Source organism: Capricornis sumatraensis, chromosome 3 (genome assembly GCF_032405125.1).
Source record: "Capricornis sumatraensis isolate serow.1 chromosome 3, serow.2, whole genome shotgun sequence".
Lineage (NCBI taxonomy): Eukaryota > Metazoa > Chordata > Mammalia > Artiodactyla > Bovidae > Capricornis > Capricornis sumatraensis.
In genome coordinates this window covers 157,556,348-157,574,521 of record NC_091071.1, presented here as the reverse complement: position 1 = coordinate 157,574,521, position 18,174 = coordinate 157,556,348, and the positions used below count along the sequence as shown (strand labels likewise).

At 39.0% G+C, this 18,174-nt stretch overlaps 1 protein-coding gene across 3 annotated transcripts in view; it reads left to right on the top strand.

Moving 5' to 3' along the window:
• DOCK10 (dedicator of cytokinesis 10) overlaps positions 1 to 18,174 on the top strand; it is a 304,971-nt gene that overhangs the window by 198,313 nt on the left and 88,484 nt on the right. For all 3 annotated transcript variants that reach the window (XM_068968164.1, XM_068968163.1, XM_068968165.1), the window contains exons 11-14: positions 114 to 269; positions 10,757 to 10,978; positions 11,165 to 11,287; positions 13,580 to 13,662. In XM_068968164.1, coding sequence (XP_068824265.1) covers positions 114 to 269; positions 10,757 to 10,978; positions 11,165 to 11,287; positions 13,580 to 13,662 — 584 coding nt within the window. The remainder of the gene's footprint in view (positions 1 to 113; positions 270 to 10,756; positions 10,979 to 11,164; positions 11,288 to 13,579; positions 13,663 to 18,174) is intronic.

Sequence of the window (18,174 nt, the reverse complement as noted above, 5' to 3'; positions counted from 1 at the left end):
CAGAATTCTCTTTAAGCAGATGTGAACTTGACTTGTACAGTTGCGGTTTATAATTTAGAAGCTCTTTTCTTATGATGGGTGTGTGTTGAGTAAAACTTTCCAAACTTTTTTAGAGCTTGAAACTTCAGAAAAAAGACCTTTTAGAACCCGAGTTTGTGATCAAACCATTTGAAGAGAAGGCCACCAAGAGAATCATGATCATTTGTAAAGCTCTCAACTTAAATCTTCAGGGATGTGTGACAGAGAATGAAAATGATCCGATAACAAATGTAAGTTTCTCTTCTGATACATCCTGTACCCTCAGCCAACATCATACCACCCTCGTTAAAATCTTTTCTATTCCTGATGATTCCAGGAACTGAGTTCACACCCTCTATTGTACCAAGGAATATGATTGACAGCATTTTTCCACTTGACTAAAGTGCACAAGTTCTGAAGTAGAATTGTCAATTATACTGCCACAAAATTTCCCTTTTAACTTACAGAAGAAGCAACAAAAGGACTCTGCTTTATGGTTCTTTCCATTAAATCAACCCAATAGTTCAGAGTTTCCAGACTGTTTGTATCTTCCTGGTGGAACTTGATGGCTTTTAAATCCACATTTTTATTTTAATGTTCATATGTTAATTTTAATGTATATTAGAGAAAATTAATAGTGAACAAATTAACACTGTGATTTCACAGCTACTACTGCTTACAACAAGGCTAAATAGTGAGTCAAGTAGAATAATTATAAATATTAAATAAATAATACATGTAAATGGTAGGGGAAAAAGGCGCTTCACTGATATTTGGGAAACATCACTGTACTCATTAAATCAATAACAATTCCTCTTCTTACTAAATGGGCTCTCTTGAGAGTTTATTTTTAGTATTCTAGGGGACATTCTATACTAATTGTGAATGTATGGGTGGGAAGGACACATTTTGTTAGCATAAATATCATCAAAGGTTGAACTATAAAGAAAGAAAGAAAAAGTACTCAATCTTAACATCAGAAATCCTTGTTAATATATTGGTGTGTCCCTTTTCATTCTTTTTTAATGCATTCTGTTCTTATTTCTAATAAATCATCCTTCAATTGTCATCTTTCACCTTAAAGAACTTATTTCCAAATCCATGATACAAGCCACATCTGCTTTTAGAAGGTAGAAACAGTATGACATTTTTCTGCAAATTGTATACACAATCCGTATACCTCTCTATTTATGATGTAGTAAAATAAGCCTTGTTAGTTTGGCGGTGAGTAGCAGGCAAACGGGTGAACCCTTTCAGAAAGACTGTAACCTGCTTCCCTTGGGTCTTCAGGTACCTTAATGTTTCTCTGAGCCTCCTTCTTCCTGTTCCAGTAGCAGGGTAATGGTGTGTGCTGTGGACCTCAGGTTTAATGAGGAGAATTTGTAAATATGATGCATGTAAGATATTGATGTTTTCAATGTTACCTATGAGATTCTTGTTGACAAATGAGCTAAAACTGAAATGTATTTCCAGTAAGAATCTTCCCCCCAAAAGAAGTTTCTTCATATTTTATAAACTGTAACTTGCCCTAGGTATGTGATAGAGTGAAAGTAGTTTAAGTTGTGTTTATTTATTCTCCAGCAAATACTTTATTCAGTGCACCTAATGGAGCTAGACTTGTTATAGTTCAGTTCAATTCAGTTGCTCAGTCGTGTCCAACTATCTGTGACCTCATGGACTGCAGCACGCCAGGCCTCCCTGCCGTCACCAGCTCCCGGAGTTTACTCAAGCTCATTTCGATCAAGCTGGTGATGCCATCCAACCATCTCATCCTCTGTCGACCCCTTCTCCTCCCGCCTTCAGTTTTTCCAAGCATCAGGGTCTTTTGCATTGAGTCAGTTCCTCACATCAGGAGGCCAGAGTATTGGAGTTTCAGCGTCAGCATCAGTCCTTCCAATGAACACTTAGGGCTGATCTCCTTTAGGATGGACTGATTGGATCTCCTTGTAGTCCATGGAACTCTCAAGAATCTTCTCCAACACTGTAGTTTAAGCATCAAGAATTACGCTCAATCTTCTTTATATTCCAGCTCTTACATCCATACATGACTACTGGAAAAACCATAGCCTTGACTAGACGGACCTTTGTCGGCAAAGTAATGTCTCTGCTTTGCAATATGCTGTCTAGGTTGGTCATAGCTTTTCTTCCAAGGACTCTGTGCAACCCCATGGACTATACAGTCCATGGAGTTCTCCAGGCCAGAATACTGGAGTGGGTCGCTTTTTCCCCTCTCCAGCAGATCTCCCCAGCCCAGGAATCGAACCAGGGTCTCCTGCATTGCAGGCAGATTCTTTACCAACTGAGCTATCAGGCAAGCTGCAGACTTGTTCTAAGTACTGGAGAAACAGCAGGGAACAAGATGAACAAGGTCCCTAGCCTCTTGAAGATTAGAATCTTTGGGAAAAGACCGAAGTAAATAAGGAAACAAATGAATTAACTAGAAACTTGCACACTGTGCAGAGTTCTTTAAAGTAAATCAATATATAGAGATAGGATACAGAATAACAGAGGAGAGCTACTGAGGATAAGATGACCGCAGGAGACCTCTCTGAGAGCGTGACATGTGAACAGAGACCAAGGTTGAGAAAGGGAAGACATCAGGTCAGGGCAAAAGGTTCCAGGCAGAAGAAAGAACAAGTGTGAAGTTCCCTGAGACTGGTAACGTTGGCAGATCCTAGGAACTGAAAGGAGACAGTAAAGGGAAGGGCAGACCAAGAGGGGGTGGGAGAGACAGCGCAGAGTAGGAGTAGATAGGGTCTTCTACACTGTAGTGAAGAGTTCAGATTTATCCTTGGTGTAATTGGAGGCTCTCCTAGGGTTTGAAGCACTTTAAAATGGTTTGATCTAATTCTTAATTCTAATTTAAGAATTTGTGTTCTTAAAACATCCCATCAGAGGAATGGACTGAAAGAAATGAGGTGATCAAGGAAAACAGAAGTTTATTACTACAGTTCACAGAGTGGCTTGCTGTAGGACTGGCAAAGAGGAAGGAGAGGAATGGATGGGTTTGACTGACGTTTTGTAAATTGAATTGACAGATTTTTTGGATATGTGGGATATACAGGATAAGGAGAAGAGAAATCTCAAGGATGAGTCTCTAGTTTTTGCTTTAGACCCTTATATGCATAGGGGTGTCCTTACTAGGAGGACAAGACTAGAGGAAGAGCAGATTTGGGGGATACAAGCCAAAAAGTACATTATGGCCATGTGAAGCTTACTTGGCCTACTCAATATCCAAATCAAGATGTCCATTAGGCAGATTCAAACTCATGTTTAGAACTCTAGGGAATGGCATGAACAGAGATATAAATCTGAAAGGCTAGTCCAGGCAGTGACATACAGGGAATCATGTAGAAATTTTTGTGTATGTAAGAAATATTAAATGGATGAATATTGAAGTAACCAAAGAAAACTCAGAAGGAATGGTCATTGATGTAGGGATAAACCAGGAAAGACTGACTCATGAGGCCAAGAAAGAAAGAGTCAGCTGTGTGGAATGGTGCCAAGAAGCTGAGTAACATGAAGCCAGAGAAAAGCATGGTAGATGTGGCCACATGAAATGATGACTATAGCAGGAAAAATGTTCCTTTATGTGAAAGTGTTAGGAGGAGTATTCAGAACATATTTTCACTTGGGATTTAACAAAATAAAGTAAAAAAAAAAAAAAACTAGAAACTTAGTCTTGAAACTATTTAGAAATATCAGGAAAATTTAACCTAAATCATAATATCACTTAATCATTTTATTAAATAAAAATGAATTCTTTTTTGACCAAATACATCCTTCTTGTTGTTGTTTAGTTGCTAAGTCATGTCTGACTCTTCTGCAACCCCATGGACTGTAGCCCACCGGGCTCCTCTGTCCATGGGATTTCCCAGACAATAATGCTGGAGTGAGCTGCCATTTCCTTCTCCACGGGATCTTTCCAACTCAGGGATCAAACCCAAGTCTCTTGCATTGGCAGGCAGATTCTTTACTGCTAAGCCACCAGGGAAGCCAAAGTACATTCTTAAGTGTGATTAAAAACTCAAATTTAGAAACAAACATCAAAGAGAATAGGCTTTCTTTCCAGTGCCAGGGGCATGCAACTCCCTCCACGTGGATTCCTGTGTGTGTGTGTGAAGTCATATCAGTCGTGTCCGATTCTTTGAGACCTTATGGACTGGAGCTCTCAAAGCTCCTCTGTCCATGGGATTCTCCAGGCAAGAATACTGGAGTGGGTTGCCATTTCCTTCTCCAGGGGATCTTCCCAACCCAGGGATCAAACCTGCATCTCTTGAGTCTTGTGCATTAGAGGGCAGGTTCTTTACCACTAACTAGCGCCACCTGGGGAGCCTGTTGGATTCCTATCTTTATATTAAAGCCCATATTCAGAAGCTAAACATTTGTATTTGGCTCAGTCTTGGGCAAGAGAATATGTCCAATTCAAAGAGCAGCTTTTGGGAGCCCTTTCATATCTGTCAGGCCAAAGGGATAAGTTGTTTTCAAGTGTTCTGTATGTTTGTATCATTTTTAATTAATTTTGTAATTGATACAAATGTTAAAACAAAAACTGAGAAAATACTTTTAAGAATAGTTTCAAAGTGCTTATAAACAATGTAAAAAACTGATAAAACAGGCTCATCTGGACTCAACTTCAATTTTATATGTAATGGCATTGTTTTAAAAAATCTTTTTGCGATTATTCAATGACACTCATTTATTCATGTCGCTATTTTTAAACTCATTGTTTTTAACTCGGCGAACATGCTTTTAAACTAATTGAAATGTTTCTCCAAGTTGCTGAAGAGCCAACAACAATGCAGTTGAATTTAATGAATGAGCTTTTAAAAAGACTCCCCAAAAGAACTTTTTCATGATGAGGAAACAATACTTGACAGCATGTAATTTTTCAGTCAGTCAATTGAAAACCAACTTCAAGTTGATGGCTTTAGAGTATAAAATATTTCTTTGAAAATAGAAATTGATCCAAAAATCTGAACTAATAAAGCTGCTTTACAGCAGAAGTACATTTAGAATTTCATGTTCTTAAATTTTTTTAAAGAGAAGTACAGAATTTTAAGCAAGAAACCTATGATGATTTGTTGGGCTTTGTAGGTGCTTTACTAAACAAATATTTATTGAAAAACCAGTGATTCAAAAAGTAAGATGTGACATGTAAGTTGAAAAGATGAATTAGAAGAAATAAGTGAATCACCATATGAGCTTTATTTTTGATTGATTATCAAAGTAGGTAATTTATTTCCATTAACAAAGCAGAAGTGAAAATCAAAAGGGGGCAATCTGCAAAATAATAATAAGGATTTTTTCCTGTGACCTTCAATGTGTTTTGGGTTCCTACCTGAATTATCTCATTTAATTTTGTATTTTTCAACTCTTGGCAGACTACCAGTACCACAAAACAAGAGTTTTTCTAAATTAAATTGGTAAAATATGAAACTTCTACATTTTGTCTTTTTTTTTAATTTGTTGAATTTTATATTATATATATAATTCTAACAGCAAGGGATCTGCCAGATACTGCTAATTTTAAGGAATTAAACTAATACCCTTATTATAAGCTAGCCATATTCCTGCATTTCAAAGAACACAAGATACTTATTAAACATTCAGCAAAATTGATGACATGAGTGAATCTGTATAGTGATAAACTTACTCACAATGTGTTTTCTGTATATAACCTACCTATCGACAGAATATTGGTGGATGAGAGGCATCAGTTCAAGATTAAGTAGCATATACAAAACTTTAAAAACTTTTTATAAGTATATACATTTTAAGAAGTCTATAGTTAACTACATACACATGTATTTACATACGTATATATAATTACTCATCTGTATATTGTACATATATCTGTGAATATAATTACATATCTATATTTCTGTCCTATTTAAATTCTATTGCATTTGACATTTTTCTAGTTGAAAATTATTTCTTTATTAAATCTTTCTTCTTCAGTGTCTGTGATACTCTGGCAGCATTAAACATTTTTATCAACTTGTTTTAAAAAATCCCTCTCCACTCCCCAGTCTTCTTTATAAACTGGTTTTCCCTCTCCCATCTCTATCCCATGCATGTTCATATTTCCTAGGATGCCATTCTGCCATTTCCTAGGATTTTCTCTTTTTTTCATTTCTTGCTTGAATAGGAACCCACACACCCAAATCTTTCGTTTTCTACTCTCCAGCCCAATTTCCTTGACTGAGCTCAACACTCATATACCCCACTACTCTGGAATGTGCTACAAATGACTTTCTGTGCTGAAGAATTCATCTTTGTATCTTCATCCTATACATTAGTGAATGGCATTGTCATTCACTTAATTTCTATAGTCCCAAACCTGAGAATTTTCTTTAATTTATGGCCTTGTGAACCATCTCTCCAACCAACCAACACACACACACACATGCAATGCGTTTCCAAGGCTTCTAGTTGTACCCCCCTAATGTTTCTCAAGTGTATTTTCTACAAACACATCCTACTGGCTTCCACTCTGATCTCACTCTAAACCTGTGTTGTTTCATGTCTTTGTGACTTTGCCCATGTCACTCCACTTACTGGAAGCCCTTATAAACTCCTCTTTACCAAACTTCTACTTCTTTACTCAAATAAGAAACTCTTCCTTCCCTTTCCATCTTCCTTTACCTTCTCATTTTCCCTCTAGTCATATCTTCTTCTTCCTTCCTAGCATGGTAGCAAGAGGTCGAGAGGGCAGTCACACTGAGGCTTGGAGCTGAGTGAGCCCAAGAACCCCAGATGATTCGGGGGAGAAAGCCTCATGGAGACTGAGAGGTGCCACGCCCTTGGACTTGTCGGGAAGTGGGGCACTGTGCAAGGTAGTACAGAGGAGGCAGCGAGAGAAGATGCTACTATGATTGGGAGATGGGTTACTTTGAAACCAAAAGTAAACTGATTGAAGAAATAAGTAATTATTGAAGAGTCAGGTTTTTCACTACTGGAAGAAATCTTTACAAATATGAAAAAGGGAAAGCTTAGAAAGAACTTTTGAGGATCTTGATTGGAAATGGAGCTACAGCATGAACCCATGAGTTCTTTGCAAATATTCACAGATAGTGATAAAGAAATCATTGTTAACACAAGCTCATGTGCCTGAAGCACAATGAGGCCAAACAAAATGAAACATAAGAGTTTGGAGCAGAGAGAGGTTATTGCAAGGCCATGCAAGGAAACAGGTTGGCTCGTGCCCTAAAAAGCCTCTAGCCCTGCAAAAGGTTTCAGCAAAACATTTTTAAAGGGAAGATGACATAGGCATCTGAGGGTGTGATCAGCTTGTGAACAGTTCTCTGATTGGCTGATGGCGATGTAGCAGGGTCCTGTTGCAGGGGTTAACGTTATTCATCGTTAGGCTCAAGGAGGCCTGGGACTATGTGCTCCTGGTCATCAAGTGGTTCTTCCTTTTTTTTTTTTTTTTGCGGGGGGCCGAGGGGTTGCGGGGGGAGGAAGGGTGGATTTCATATCTGCAGAACAACTCAGGAAATCTGCATGAAATACTGTTATCTAGGGCTTCCCAGGCGGCTCAGTGATAAAAAAAATCCTTACTCCACCTGCCAGTGCAGGAGATACCAGTTTGATCTCTGGGTCAGAAAGATCCTTGGAGAAAGAAAGTGAAGTCGCTCAGTCATGTCCAACTCTTTGCAACCCCATGGACTGTAGCCTACCAGGTTCCCCCATCCATGGGATTTTCCAGGCAAGAATACTGGAGTGCGTTGCCATTTCCTTCTCCAGGGGAATCTTCCTGACTGAGGTATTGAACCCGGGTCTCCTCCATTGTAGGCACATGCTTTGCCATCTGAGCCACCAGAGAAGGCCATGAAGAAGGAAATGGCAACTTACTCCAATGTTCTTCCTAGGAAATCCCATGGACAGAGAAACCTGACGGGCTACAATCCATGGGGTCACAAAGAGTTGGACACGTCTGAGTGACTAAACAACAACTATTAATATTATCTAGGTACTTCCGAGAGGTGCTAAAGCAAAGGATATGGGGGAAGGCCTGTCCTGGGAGGGCCCCATGGGGTCCTGCTCAGTTACAGTTGTAGCTGTGAATATTGTGTGCATGTATGTATATGTGTGTGTGTCCCAGAAACAGTGAGCCTAACAAGCACCCAGATCTTGATTTCAAAGTGTCACCCTCACTCACAGGAACCAAGGGTCTTTGGAGGAATGGCTGGGGCATGAAGAGTAAGGATGAACCTGGAAAACCTTGTTGGGGACAGAAAGAGGTACTCCAAAAATGATGAACATAGAGACATAGGAGCTACACTGAAAGGTGTACCTCTAGCCAAATCTAGGACAACTTGAGTATCACTCTAAATAATGATAGTAAGCGATGGAAATTTACTGAATAAAATAACAATCTGCAAGTTTATATACATATATATATGTGTATTTGTGTGTATTATATTATTTTATACAAATATTATATTTTGCATATTATATATAAAATACATAATAAACTTCCAGTGCAGGAGGCACAAGTTTAATCCCTGGTCAAGAAACTAAGATCCCATATGACTCATGACTCAACCAAAATAAAGAAGTAAGGAAAAATATATTTAATGACTATATAACATATGTAATATATAGTATTATATATTGCATATAACATAAATAGAAATATTATACTATATAAATAATAATAATAGCTTACAGTGAATGGTGTCAGATTTTTGATCTCCAAAGATATAATTTCAGGAACAGGGACCAGGCTTGATCACTCAAGAGCTTTTGTGTAGCAGAGTTTTATTAAAGTATGAAAAAGGGACAGAGAAAGCCTCTGACATAGACATCAGAAGGTGGACAGAGAGTGTCCCCCTCACTAGTCTAAGTGAGGGAATTATAACTTTTTTAGTTAGTTATTACAATAAATCAAAATAATGTCTCAAGGTTGTAAAGATCTTACTAGACACACTCCCATAATTTACATTTTAAAAAGACAGGATTAGAACTAAAAATAGAAAGATTTTACCAGACCCACTCCCGTAATTTATACATTCCAATATATCAGGATTAGTCAGAAGGTTTTCAGAAAGAATGCTCAAACTGCCACACAATTGCACTCATCTCACATGCTAATAAAGTCATGCTCAAAATTCTCCAAGCCAGGCTTCAGCAATACGTGAACTGTGAACTTCTAGATGTTCAAGCTGGATTTAGAAAGGCAGAGAAACTGGAGATCAAATTGCCAACATCCATTGGATCATCGAAAAAGCAAGAGAGTTCCAGAAAAAACATCTATTTCTGCTTTATTGACTATGCCAAAGCCTTTGACTTTGTGGATCACAATAAACTGTGGAAAATTCTGAAAGAGATGGGAATGCCAGACCACCTGACCTGCCTCTTGAGAAATCTGTATGCAGGTCAGGAAGCAACAGTTAGAACTGGACATGGAACAACGGACTGGTTCCAAATCAGGAAAGGATTATGTCAAGGCTGTATTGTCACCTTGTCACCTTGTTTATTTAACTTATATGCAGAGTACATCATGAGAAACGCTGGGCTGGAAGAAGCACAAGCTGGAATCAAGATTGCCAGGAGGAATATCAATAACCTTAGATATGCAGATGACACCACCCTTATGGCAGAAAGCAAAGAAGAACTAAAGAGCCTCTTGATGAAAGTGAAAGAGAAGAGTGAAAAATTTGGCTTAAAACTCAACATTCAGAAAACAAAGATCATGACATCTGGTCCCATCACTTCATGGCAAATAGATGGGGAAACAGTGACAGACTTAATTTTCTTGGGCTCCAAAATCACTGAAGATGGTGACGGCAGCCATGAAATTAAAAGACGCTTGCTCCTTGGAAGAAAAGCTATGACCAACCTAGATAGTATATTAAAAAGCAGAGACATTACTTTACCAACAAAGGTCCATCTAGTCAAAGCTATGGTTTTTCCAGTAGTCATGTATGGATGTGAGAGTTGGACTATAAAGAAAGCTGAGCATGAAGAATTGATGCTTTTGAACTGTGGTGTTGGAGAAGACTCTTGAGAGTCCCTTGGACTGCAAGGAGACCCAACCAGTCCATCCTAAAGATCAGTCCTGGGTGTTCATTGGAAGGACTGATGCTGAAGCTGAAACTCCAATGCTTTGGTCACCTGATGGCAAGAACTGACTCATTGGAAAAGACCCTGATGCTGGGAAAGATTGAAGGCGGGAGGAAAAGGGGTCGACAGAGGATGAAATGGTTGGATAGCATCACTGACTCAATGGACATGAGTTTGAGTAAACTCTGGGAGTTGGTGATGTACAGGGAAGCCTGGCTCTCTGCAGTCCATGAGGTTGCAAAGAGTTGGGCATGACTGAGGGATTGTACTGAACTGCACTCACAGAAAGGAGAAACTGTCCTCAAGCAGGATACATTGTTCTTATATAATCCTTAGTACAGAGTTTAAACTGAGTTGTTTGTTATGTAATCATCAGTTCTTGGCTTAAAGAAAAACACGTTTTATGTGACTAAGACTAAGGAACGTAGAGAAAAAAAAAGACATTTGTCCTTTCCTCCTCCTTGAGAATTCTAGACCCCTATCTCCTCCTTGAGAGCCCCAGACCCCTCTCTCCTCCTCGGGGACCCCAGACTGCTTATCAACCTGCCTAGTAATTGACTCTCTCAGTAGTATTTTATCTATTGTGTTATTAAATACTGTACTAAAGAGGCTATTGTCTGTGTAATGGTTTTATGTCAAAACCACCAATTCTTTTTTCTTCCCACAGATTGAGCCTTTTTTTGTGAGTGTGGCACTTTATGACCTCAGAGACAGCAGGAAGATTTCTGCCGACTTCCATGTGGATCTAAATCACACTGCTGTCAGGCAGATGATCTTAGGGGCGTCCGTGGCTGTGGAAAATGGAAACGTAGACACTGTCACTCCCAGACAATCAGGAGAACCTCACATCAAGGGATTTCCAGAAGAATGGCTAAAATTTCCAAAGCAGGTTGCACTTCTGTTTATCTCTCATAGGAGGGAAGATGTTTTTTCCATTGTTCTTACCAATAGATTACATAAGATGAACAGTTTTCCAAATAAAAAATCCCCTAAAGTTGTACTGTAAAAGTAGACTTTTGTATATGTCTTCATTGTGGTTTCCTAGATGCTTATTATTTGTTTTCTTTGTATACAGGCTATATTTTCTATAAGCAATCCACACTCGGAAATTGTTTTCGTGGCCAAAATTGAAAAAGTACTGATGGGAAACATTGCAAGTGGTGCTGAACCTTATATTAAAAATCCAGACTCCAACAAGGTAATGCATAATCTTTTAATAAATGATTTCAGTTACTTTCAAGAAATAAAAATCACAGTGCTGATAGGTTACAGTGAACAATGTCAGATTCCTGATCTCCAAAGATTCAGCTTCTGCACCAGGGGCCAGGTTTGATCACTCAAGAGCTTTTGTGTAGCAGAGTTTTATTAAACTATTAAAAGGGACAGAGAAAGCCTCTAACATAGGCATGAGAAGGGGGACAGAGAGTGCCCCCCTCGCTAGTCTTAGCAAGGGAATTATATACTTTTTCAATTGGTTATTACAATAAATCAAAAGAATGTCTCCAGGTTGTAAAAATTTACCAGACCCACTCCCACAGTTTACATTTTAAGATGACAGGATTAGAATTTAACAATAGAAAGATCTTACCAGACCCACTTCCATAATATACATTTTTAGATACCAGGATTAGTCAGAGAAGAAGAGAAGGTGATGGCAGCCCACTCCAGTACTCTTGCCTGGAAAATCCCATGGACGGAGAAGCCTGGTAGGCTGTGGTCCATGGGGTCGCGAAGAGTCGGACACGACTGAGCGACTTGACTTTCACTTTTCACTTTCATGCATTGGAGAAGGAAATGGCAACCCACTCCAGTGTTCTTGCCTGGAGAGTCCCAGGGACGGGGGAGCCTGGTGGGCTGCCGTCTATGGGGTCACACAGAGTTGGACACGACTGCAGTGACTTCGCAGTAGCAGCAGCAGGATTAGTCAGAAGGTTTTCAGGAAGGAGAAACTGTCCTCAAGCAGGATACATTATTGTTATATAATCCTTAGTACAGAATTTAAACTGAGTTGTTTGTTGTGTAATCATCTTAAAGGAAAATAAAAAGTTTTATGTGACTAAGACTAAAGAATGTAGAGGAAAAAAAAGACACTTGTCCTTTTCTCCTCTTGAGGATTCCAGACCCCTATCTCCTCCTCGAGAGCCCCAGACCCCTTTCTCCTCCTCCGGGACACCAGACTTATCAACCTGCCTAGGAATTGACTTTCTCACTGCCTTGATGAGTCATCAAGTTTGATAAATATGAGTCTTGAAATAGTCCCTTGTTAGTGAAATGAGTATCCAGTTGGAAATTTTTAAAGTGTATAGTCTCAGCTTATGTTTTTTGATACAGTAATTGTAACTGAGAATCTATTGGTGAAAATAAATTTACGAGGATAAAATTTTAACTCCCAAGGACCAAAGTGTTAACAATAATGAAAAGTTAGGATTAATCTGACTGGAAACAAGGAAATACAGTTTACTAAGACATCAGCAATGCTTATGCAGAGCTAAGTAAAAAAGTAAAATAATTGTTTACCAAGTTATAATAATACCTAAATGAAGAAAGAAAGAGGAAAGAAAATGCCGTAAGTTCCTTAAATGGTGGGACTACAGGACATTGTTTCTGCTTTCTCTTTACTGCATTTTTAAAATAATTGAATGTTATTATTTTAATAGAAAATAAATACAAAAAGTTTTTATTATCCACCCAAAGATGTATTTTAGAAAATAATGTGTAATAATTGAATTTGAGGGTGTGTAACAGTTTAGGACCATGTCTAACATATTTCTGAGAGAGTGCTTGAAAACCCAGCCTGCCACCTATTTTTGTAAATAAAGTTTTATTGAAACACATTTACACTGATTCATTTAAGATTATCTTTGGCAGCTTTCCTACTGTGGTGACAGAGCTGAGAAGCTGAGACAGACTACATGGCCCGCAGATCCCTATATATTTACCATGTGACTCTTGACAGAACAGATTTGCTGACTGCTGTCATAACAGAAAGAAGTATAGGACAAACCGTGAATGTAAATTTGATAACTCTTTCCATTCAATATTTTAAGGTCTCTTATGTCAGGAAAAAGAAAGGGGCAGGGGTGAAGTTGGTGTTCCAAGATAAGATGTTTTCTGCATTTAAAATTTCTAAACTAAGAAGAGAGACTTCCCTGGTGATCCAGTGGTTAATACTCTACGCTTCCAAAGCAGGGGGCACTGGTTCGATCTCTGGTCAGGGAACTAAGATCCCACATGCCACGTGGGATGGCTGAGAAGTAAAAAAGGAATAAAGAGAGGATGTTTAAAAAATAATTAAAGAAAGAAAAACCTTATGCAATAATTTGAACACAGACGACATCATTTCACTCTTTATAGGGTAGAATCTCTGGGCCAGTAAAGCAGGATTTCACTGATTTTCAATGTAAGATAACACAGAAAAGTATTTATTCCCATTTTACATGGACTGTTTCTATAGTGATGCTCTAAACAATGTCTCTATTTATTTCCTTAGTATGCACAAAAGATACTAAAATCCAACAGGCAGTTCTGCAGCAAGTTGGGGAAATACCGCATGCCGTTTGCTTGGGCAGTGAGGTAGGTTGACAACTGCAACCAACAGAATAGAAATGCATTTATAATCTACATTGAAAGCCTTGGTTTTGAACATGTCTGTGTTACCTGTTATTTTTAACATGCCAACACCGAGAAGAATGCCAATGTGTTCATCTTCATAAATAAATACCTGGAGTTCCCTAGAAACATGTGTTTTACAATTTAGCAAGTCAGCTCATAATAGACTGGGACCATGACATGGGTGCATTGTATGCATGGTATCCAATGGTCATAACATCTGTATTATATAAAATTCAGATGGAAGCACCATGATTTCTTATGCAGCTACATGTTTCCATCTGTGCAGAAAACACAGGTCTATATATGGATGGTCACATGAAGCTATCAGATCAATCCCTGAAACTCTCTGATTTTGGTACTTATTAGTGTAGCCACATTTATCAGTACCAGTTGACTCTCTGAGCAGAATGCTGAGTTATGTGGACAATAATGGTGGAGTCACCCACCTGGGTATATAACCTCTGCATAAAGAACAAAAATTGCCTTTCAGATCTTTTTAAACATCAATTACTATTGTCTCTCTCGGTCTTCTTGTGTCTTTGCTGCTGCTGCTGCTAAGTCGCTTCAGCCATGTCCGACTCTGTGCAACCCCATAGATGGCAGCCCACCAGGCTCCTTCGTCCCTGGGATTCTCCAGGCAAGAACACTGGAGTGGGTTGCCATTTCCTTCTCCAATGCATGAAAGTGAAAAGTGAAAGTGAAGTCACTCAGTCGTGTCCTACTCTTAGCAACCCCATGGACCACAGCCTACCAGGCTCCTCCATCCATGGGATTTTCCAGGCAAGAGTACTGGAGTGGGGTGCCATTGCCTTCTCTGTCTGTGTCTTTATCAGTACTTAATTTCTTAAAGGAAGAAGAGCCTGGCATAGACATGGCAAAAGGTCAACAGTGTACAAACTGAATGAACTAATAAGGATTAATTAGTGTTACCAAAAAAGAACATCTATTGGGTATCCACTTGAATATTGATTACACCCCAATGCAAAGAACTTTAAAATACAGGAGGAAGGGGGAACTGGTTAGTTATGCCATTTTCAGGTCTTACAGTATCCAGTGAGGTGAAGAACCAGAGTACACTCACCAATATCTTTCATAACTTTCATACTGGTATTGAAAGTTGGAGATAGTCCTTAGATACAAGGAGGAGAAATGTGGAAATCTGGAGCAGCAGTAATCAAGGTAAGCTCATGTAGTCTGTAGGAATTAGTTTGCCCTAAGGCAACCCTCTAAGGAGAAAGAGACAAATGTGGTCCAGACCAGGAGCCATTTATAGACTATAACTTTGAGTTAGTCTCCTTTCTGAGTCTCAGGGTCTCCACCTACAGAATGAAGCTGACAACACCTGCCTTGTGAACAGTAATGCAATCGTAAGCACAAAGGCAGCTGTCATAATGCACATCATAAATATCATTTTATCTCCTTTAATGTCTCTCCCCATTCTGGTTGAAAAAAGATGCTGAACCCTTTATAATGAACTTCATTCTTTTTATTCCTCATGAGCTTCAAGAAAAAGGATAACTAAGATGCAGAGAACAAAAGTATAGACACCAAGAGGGGAAAGGGAGGTCGGGATGAATTGGGAGATTGGGATTGACATATAGACATTGTTGATACTATGTATGAAGTAGATCACTAATGTGAACCTACTGTATAGCACAGGGAACTCTACTCAGTGCTCTGAGGTGAACTAAATGGGCAGGAAATCAAAAAAAAGAGGGGATATATGTGTGCATATAGCTGATGCACTTTGCTGTACAGTAGAAACTAACATAACATTGCAAAGCAACTATAATCCAATAAAAATTAATTTTAAAAACAGGAAAAAAAGAAAAAGGATGACTAGTTATAATTTTGGAGCAGGAAATGGCAACCCAATCCAGTACTCTTGCCTGGAAAATCCCATGCACGGAGGAGCCTGGTAGGCTACAGTCCATGGGGTCACGAAGAGTTGGGCACGACTGAATGACTTCACTTTCACTTTTCACTTTCCTGCATTGGAGAAGGAAATGGCAACCCACTCCAGTGTTCTTGCCTGGAGAATCCCAGGGACAGGGGAGCCTGGTGGGCTGCCGTCTATGGGGTCGCATAGAGTCGGACATGGCTGAAGCGACTTAGCAGCAGCGGTTATAATTTAGAAGCCAAACTTTTTCATGTTAATAAGTATTGTCATTTCCCACAGGACACTCAGTTTGGGCAAGCCGAAGGGCAAAGGCAGGCTGTCCTTTTGCAAGGTGAAATACTCCAATGTAGCAAAATTATAATAGTGAACACATGTTCTTTTTAAGTATTGAGAATTATCCTGAGCATTGTTATAAATAGATATTTCAGAGCTAGAGCTGGATTCTAAGTCTCAACTCTATTTACCAGCCAAGTGAATTTAGACAAGAATCTATAGTCTCTGTTTACCTAAGTTTTCTTGAATATACAGAAGAGAGGTGTCAATACCTAATTTACTATTTCAGGGATCAGCAAGTACAACTATGTAATCAATAAAAGATAGCCATTATTAGAAGTCACTAATCTAATATGATTATTAAAAGTCCTGGGACTTTCCTGGCAGTACAGCAGTTAGGACTCTGCACTTCCACTGCAGGGGGACCAGGTTCAATTCCTGGTTAGGGAGCTAAAACCCCACGTGCTGCTTGGTGTGGCCAAAAATAAGTAAAATAAAACGGACAAAATCCACAAGCAGATAATTCCAGAAAAAGAGTTGCAGAAGGACCCTGAACATGTGAGATGTCCATTATAATAAGAGACAAGAAAATTCTAAAATAAAAAATTTTTTACATAAAAGTCTGTATAAAGATCATATCCACCCCCAGCAAGTCTTTTCAGGTCAGTTTGGGACAGTGAATAATAATGTGGGAGAAAGAAGTGAAAGAATCGCCCATTATTGAAAGAAACTGAGCAGTTAGGAAAAGCAGTAAGAATCCTAATTTGAAGTTGTCTGGTCAGATGTGCTGGAGGAAAGATAGATGAAGTTTCTAGGGAGGTTGGTGATATTACCAGCTATTGAAGTATTTATATCTAGGACAGGAAAGCCAACAAAACCACAAGTTCATGCCACATGAATGCCTGATCAGTGGTTTGGTCGTAGGTTAGGAAATACCACCAAATACACCACCAATGTGTGTGTATAAATACAGATTTACATTTACAGAAATCTCTCTAGCAACTGAGAAAAATGGTTAGAAGTGTCGTTCTCAAGATTTCCTGTTAGACCACTTGGGAAAGTGTTATTTAGGGGCTTCCCTGGTGGCTCATATGGTAAAGAATCTGCCTGCCAGTGCAGGAGACCCAGGTTCCATCCCTGGATTGGGAAGATCCCCGGAGAAGGAAATGGCAACCCAGCCCAGTATTCTTGCCTGGAGAATTCCATAGACAGAGAAACCTGGCAGGCTACAGAACACTTGAGAAAATCTAACCACAAAAACAAGTACAAGATACAACCAAAGAAGATTTTAGTTTTCCCTTCACAGTGTAGAAACTGCTTCAAATAAATTGTTGATCAAGTCAGGGGAGGGCTCCTTGATACTCAGGTCATTTTGACTTGAGCTAGCCTGCTGTCTTATTTGAATACCCTATTGATACTGCAGGTTCTCTGACTCCTTTTCCTTTCCATTAGATTTTCTTGATTGCAGTTTGTCTCATGATATAGCTCTGAGTGTACTCTAAAATCTTTTGGCCCTTAAAATCAATTGCCGCTAAGAAGCCTAAAGTTGACAATAAGCTTATAAAGTCATAATATTTCTGCCCAGATGCAATCATCCCACCAGCTGCAAGACACACATATTCATCACTGTGAACATTTGATCTAGGGCTAATTTGGTGCATGTTCTTATTTTTGGCACCAGCTGCAGTGCCATTTTATAGTAAAAAAGATTATATTGAGAGTAGGTAAAGAGAACACATTCAGACGGCTACAATCAATGAGTGTTGTTCACTCATTGATTCAGGAGAAAGTCAACCTTTACAAATGTGCCTTCTGTTAAATCAAACTCTTTCCACCCACGTAAGGCTCAGAGTTATGTGGGCCTAAATCCAGGACAAGAATCTGTTTTTTCTTGCCAAACTTTAAACTTTCGATTTTGTATTGGGCTATAGCTAATTGACAATATTATGTTAGTCTCAGGTGAATGGCAAAGGGACTCAACCATACATATACATGTATCCATTCTCCCCCAAACCCCCTTCGTATCCAGGCTGGCACATAACATCGAGCAGAGTTCCCTATGCTATACAATAGTTCTTTGTTGGTTATTCATTTTAAATACAGCAGTGTATACATGACCAAAGTCCCTAACTTTCCCTTACCTCCAGCAACCATAAGTTTGTTTTCTAAGTCTGTGAATCTTCCTATTTTGTAAGTTCATTTGTATCATTTCTTTTTAGATTCCACAAGTAAGGGATGTCATATGATATTTCTCCTCCTCTGCAGGACAAGACTGTTTTTGATTCCTTTTCTCTATCCTA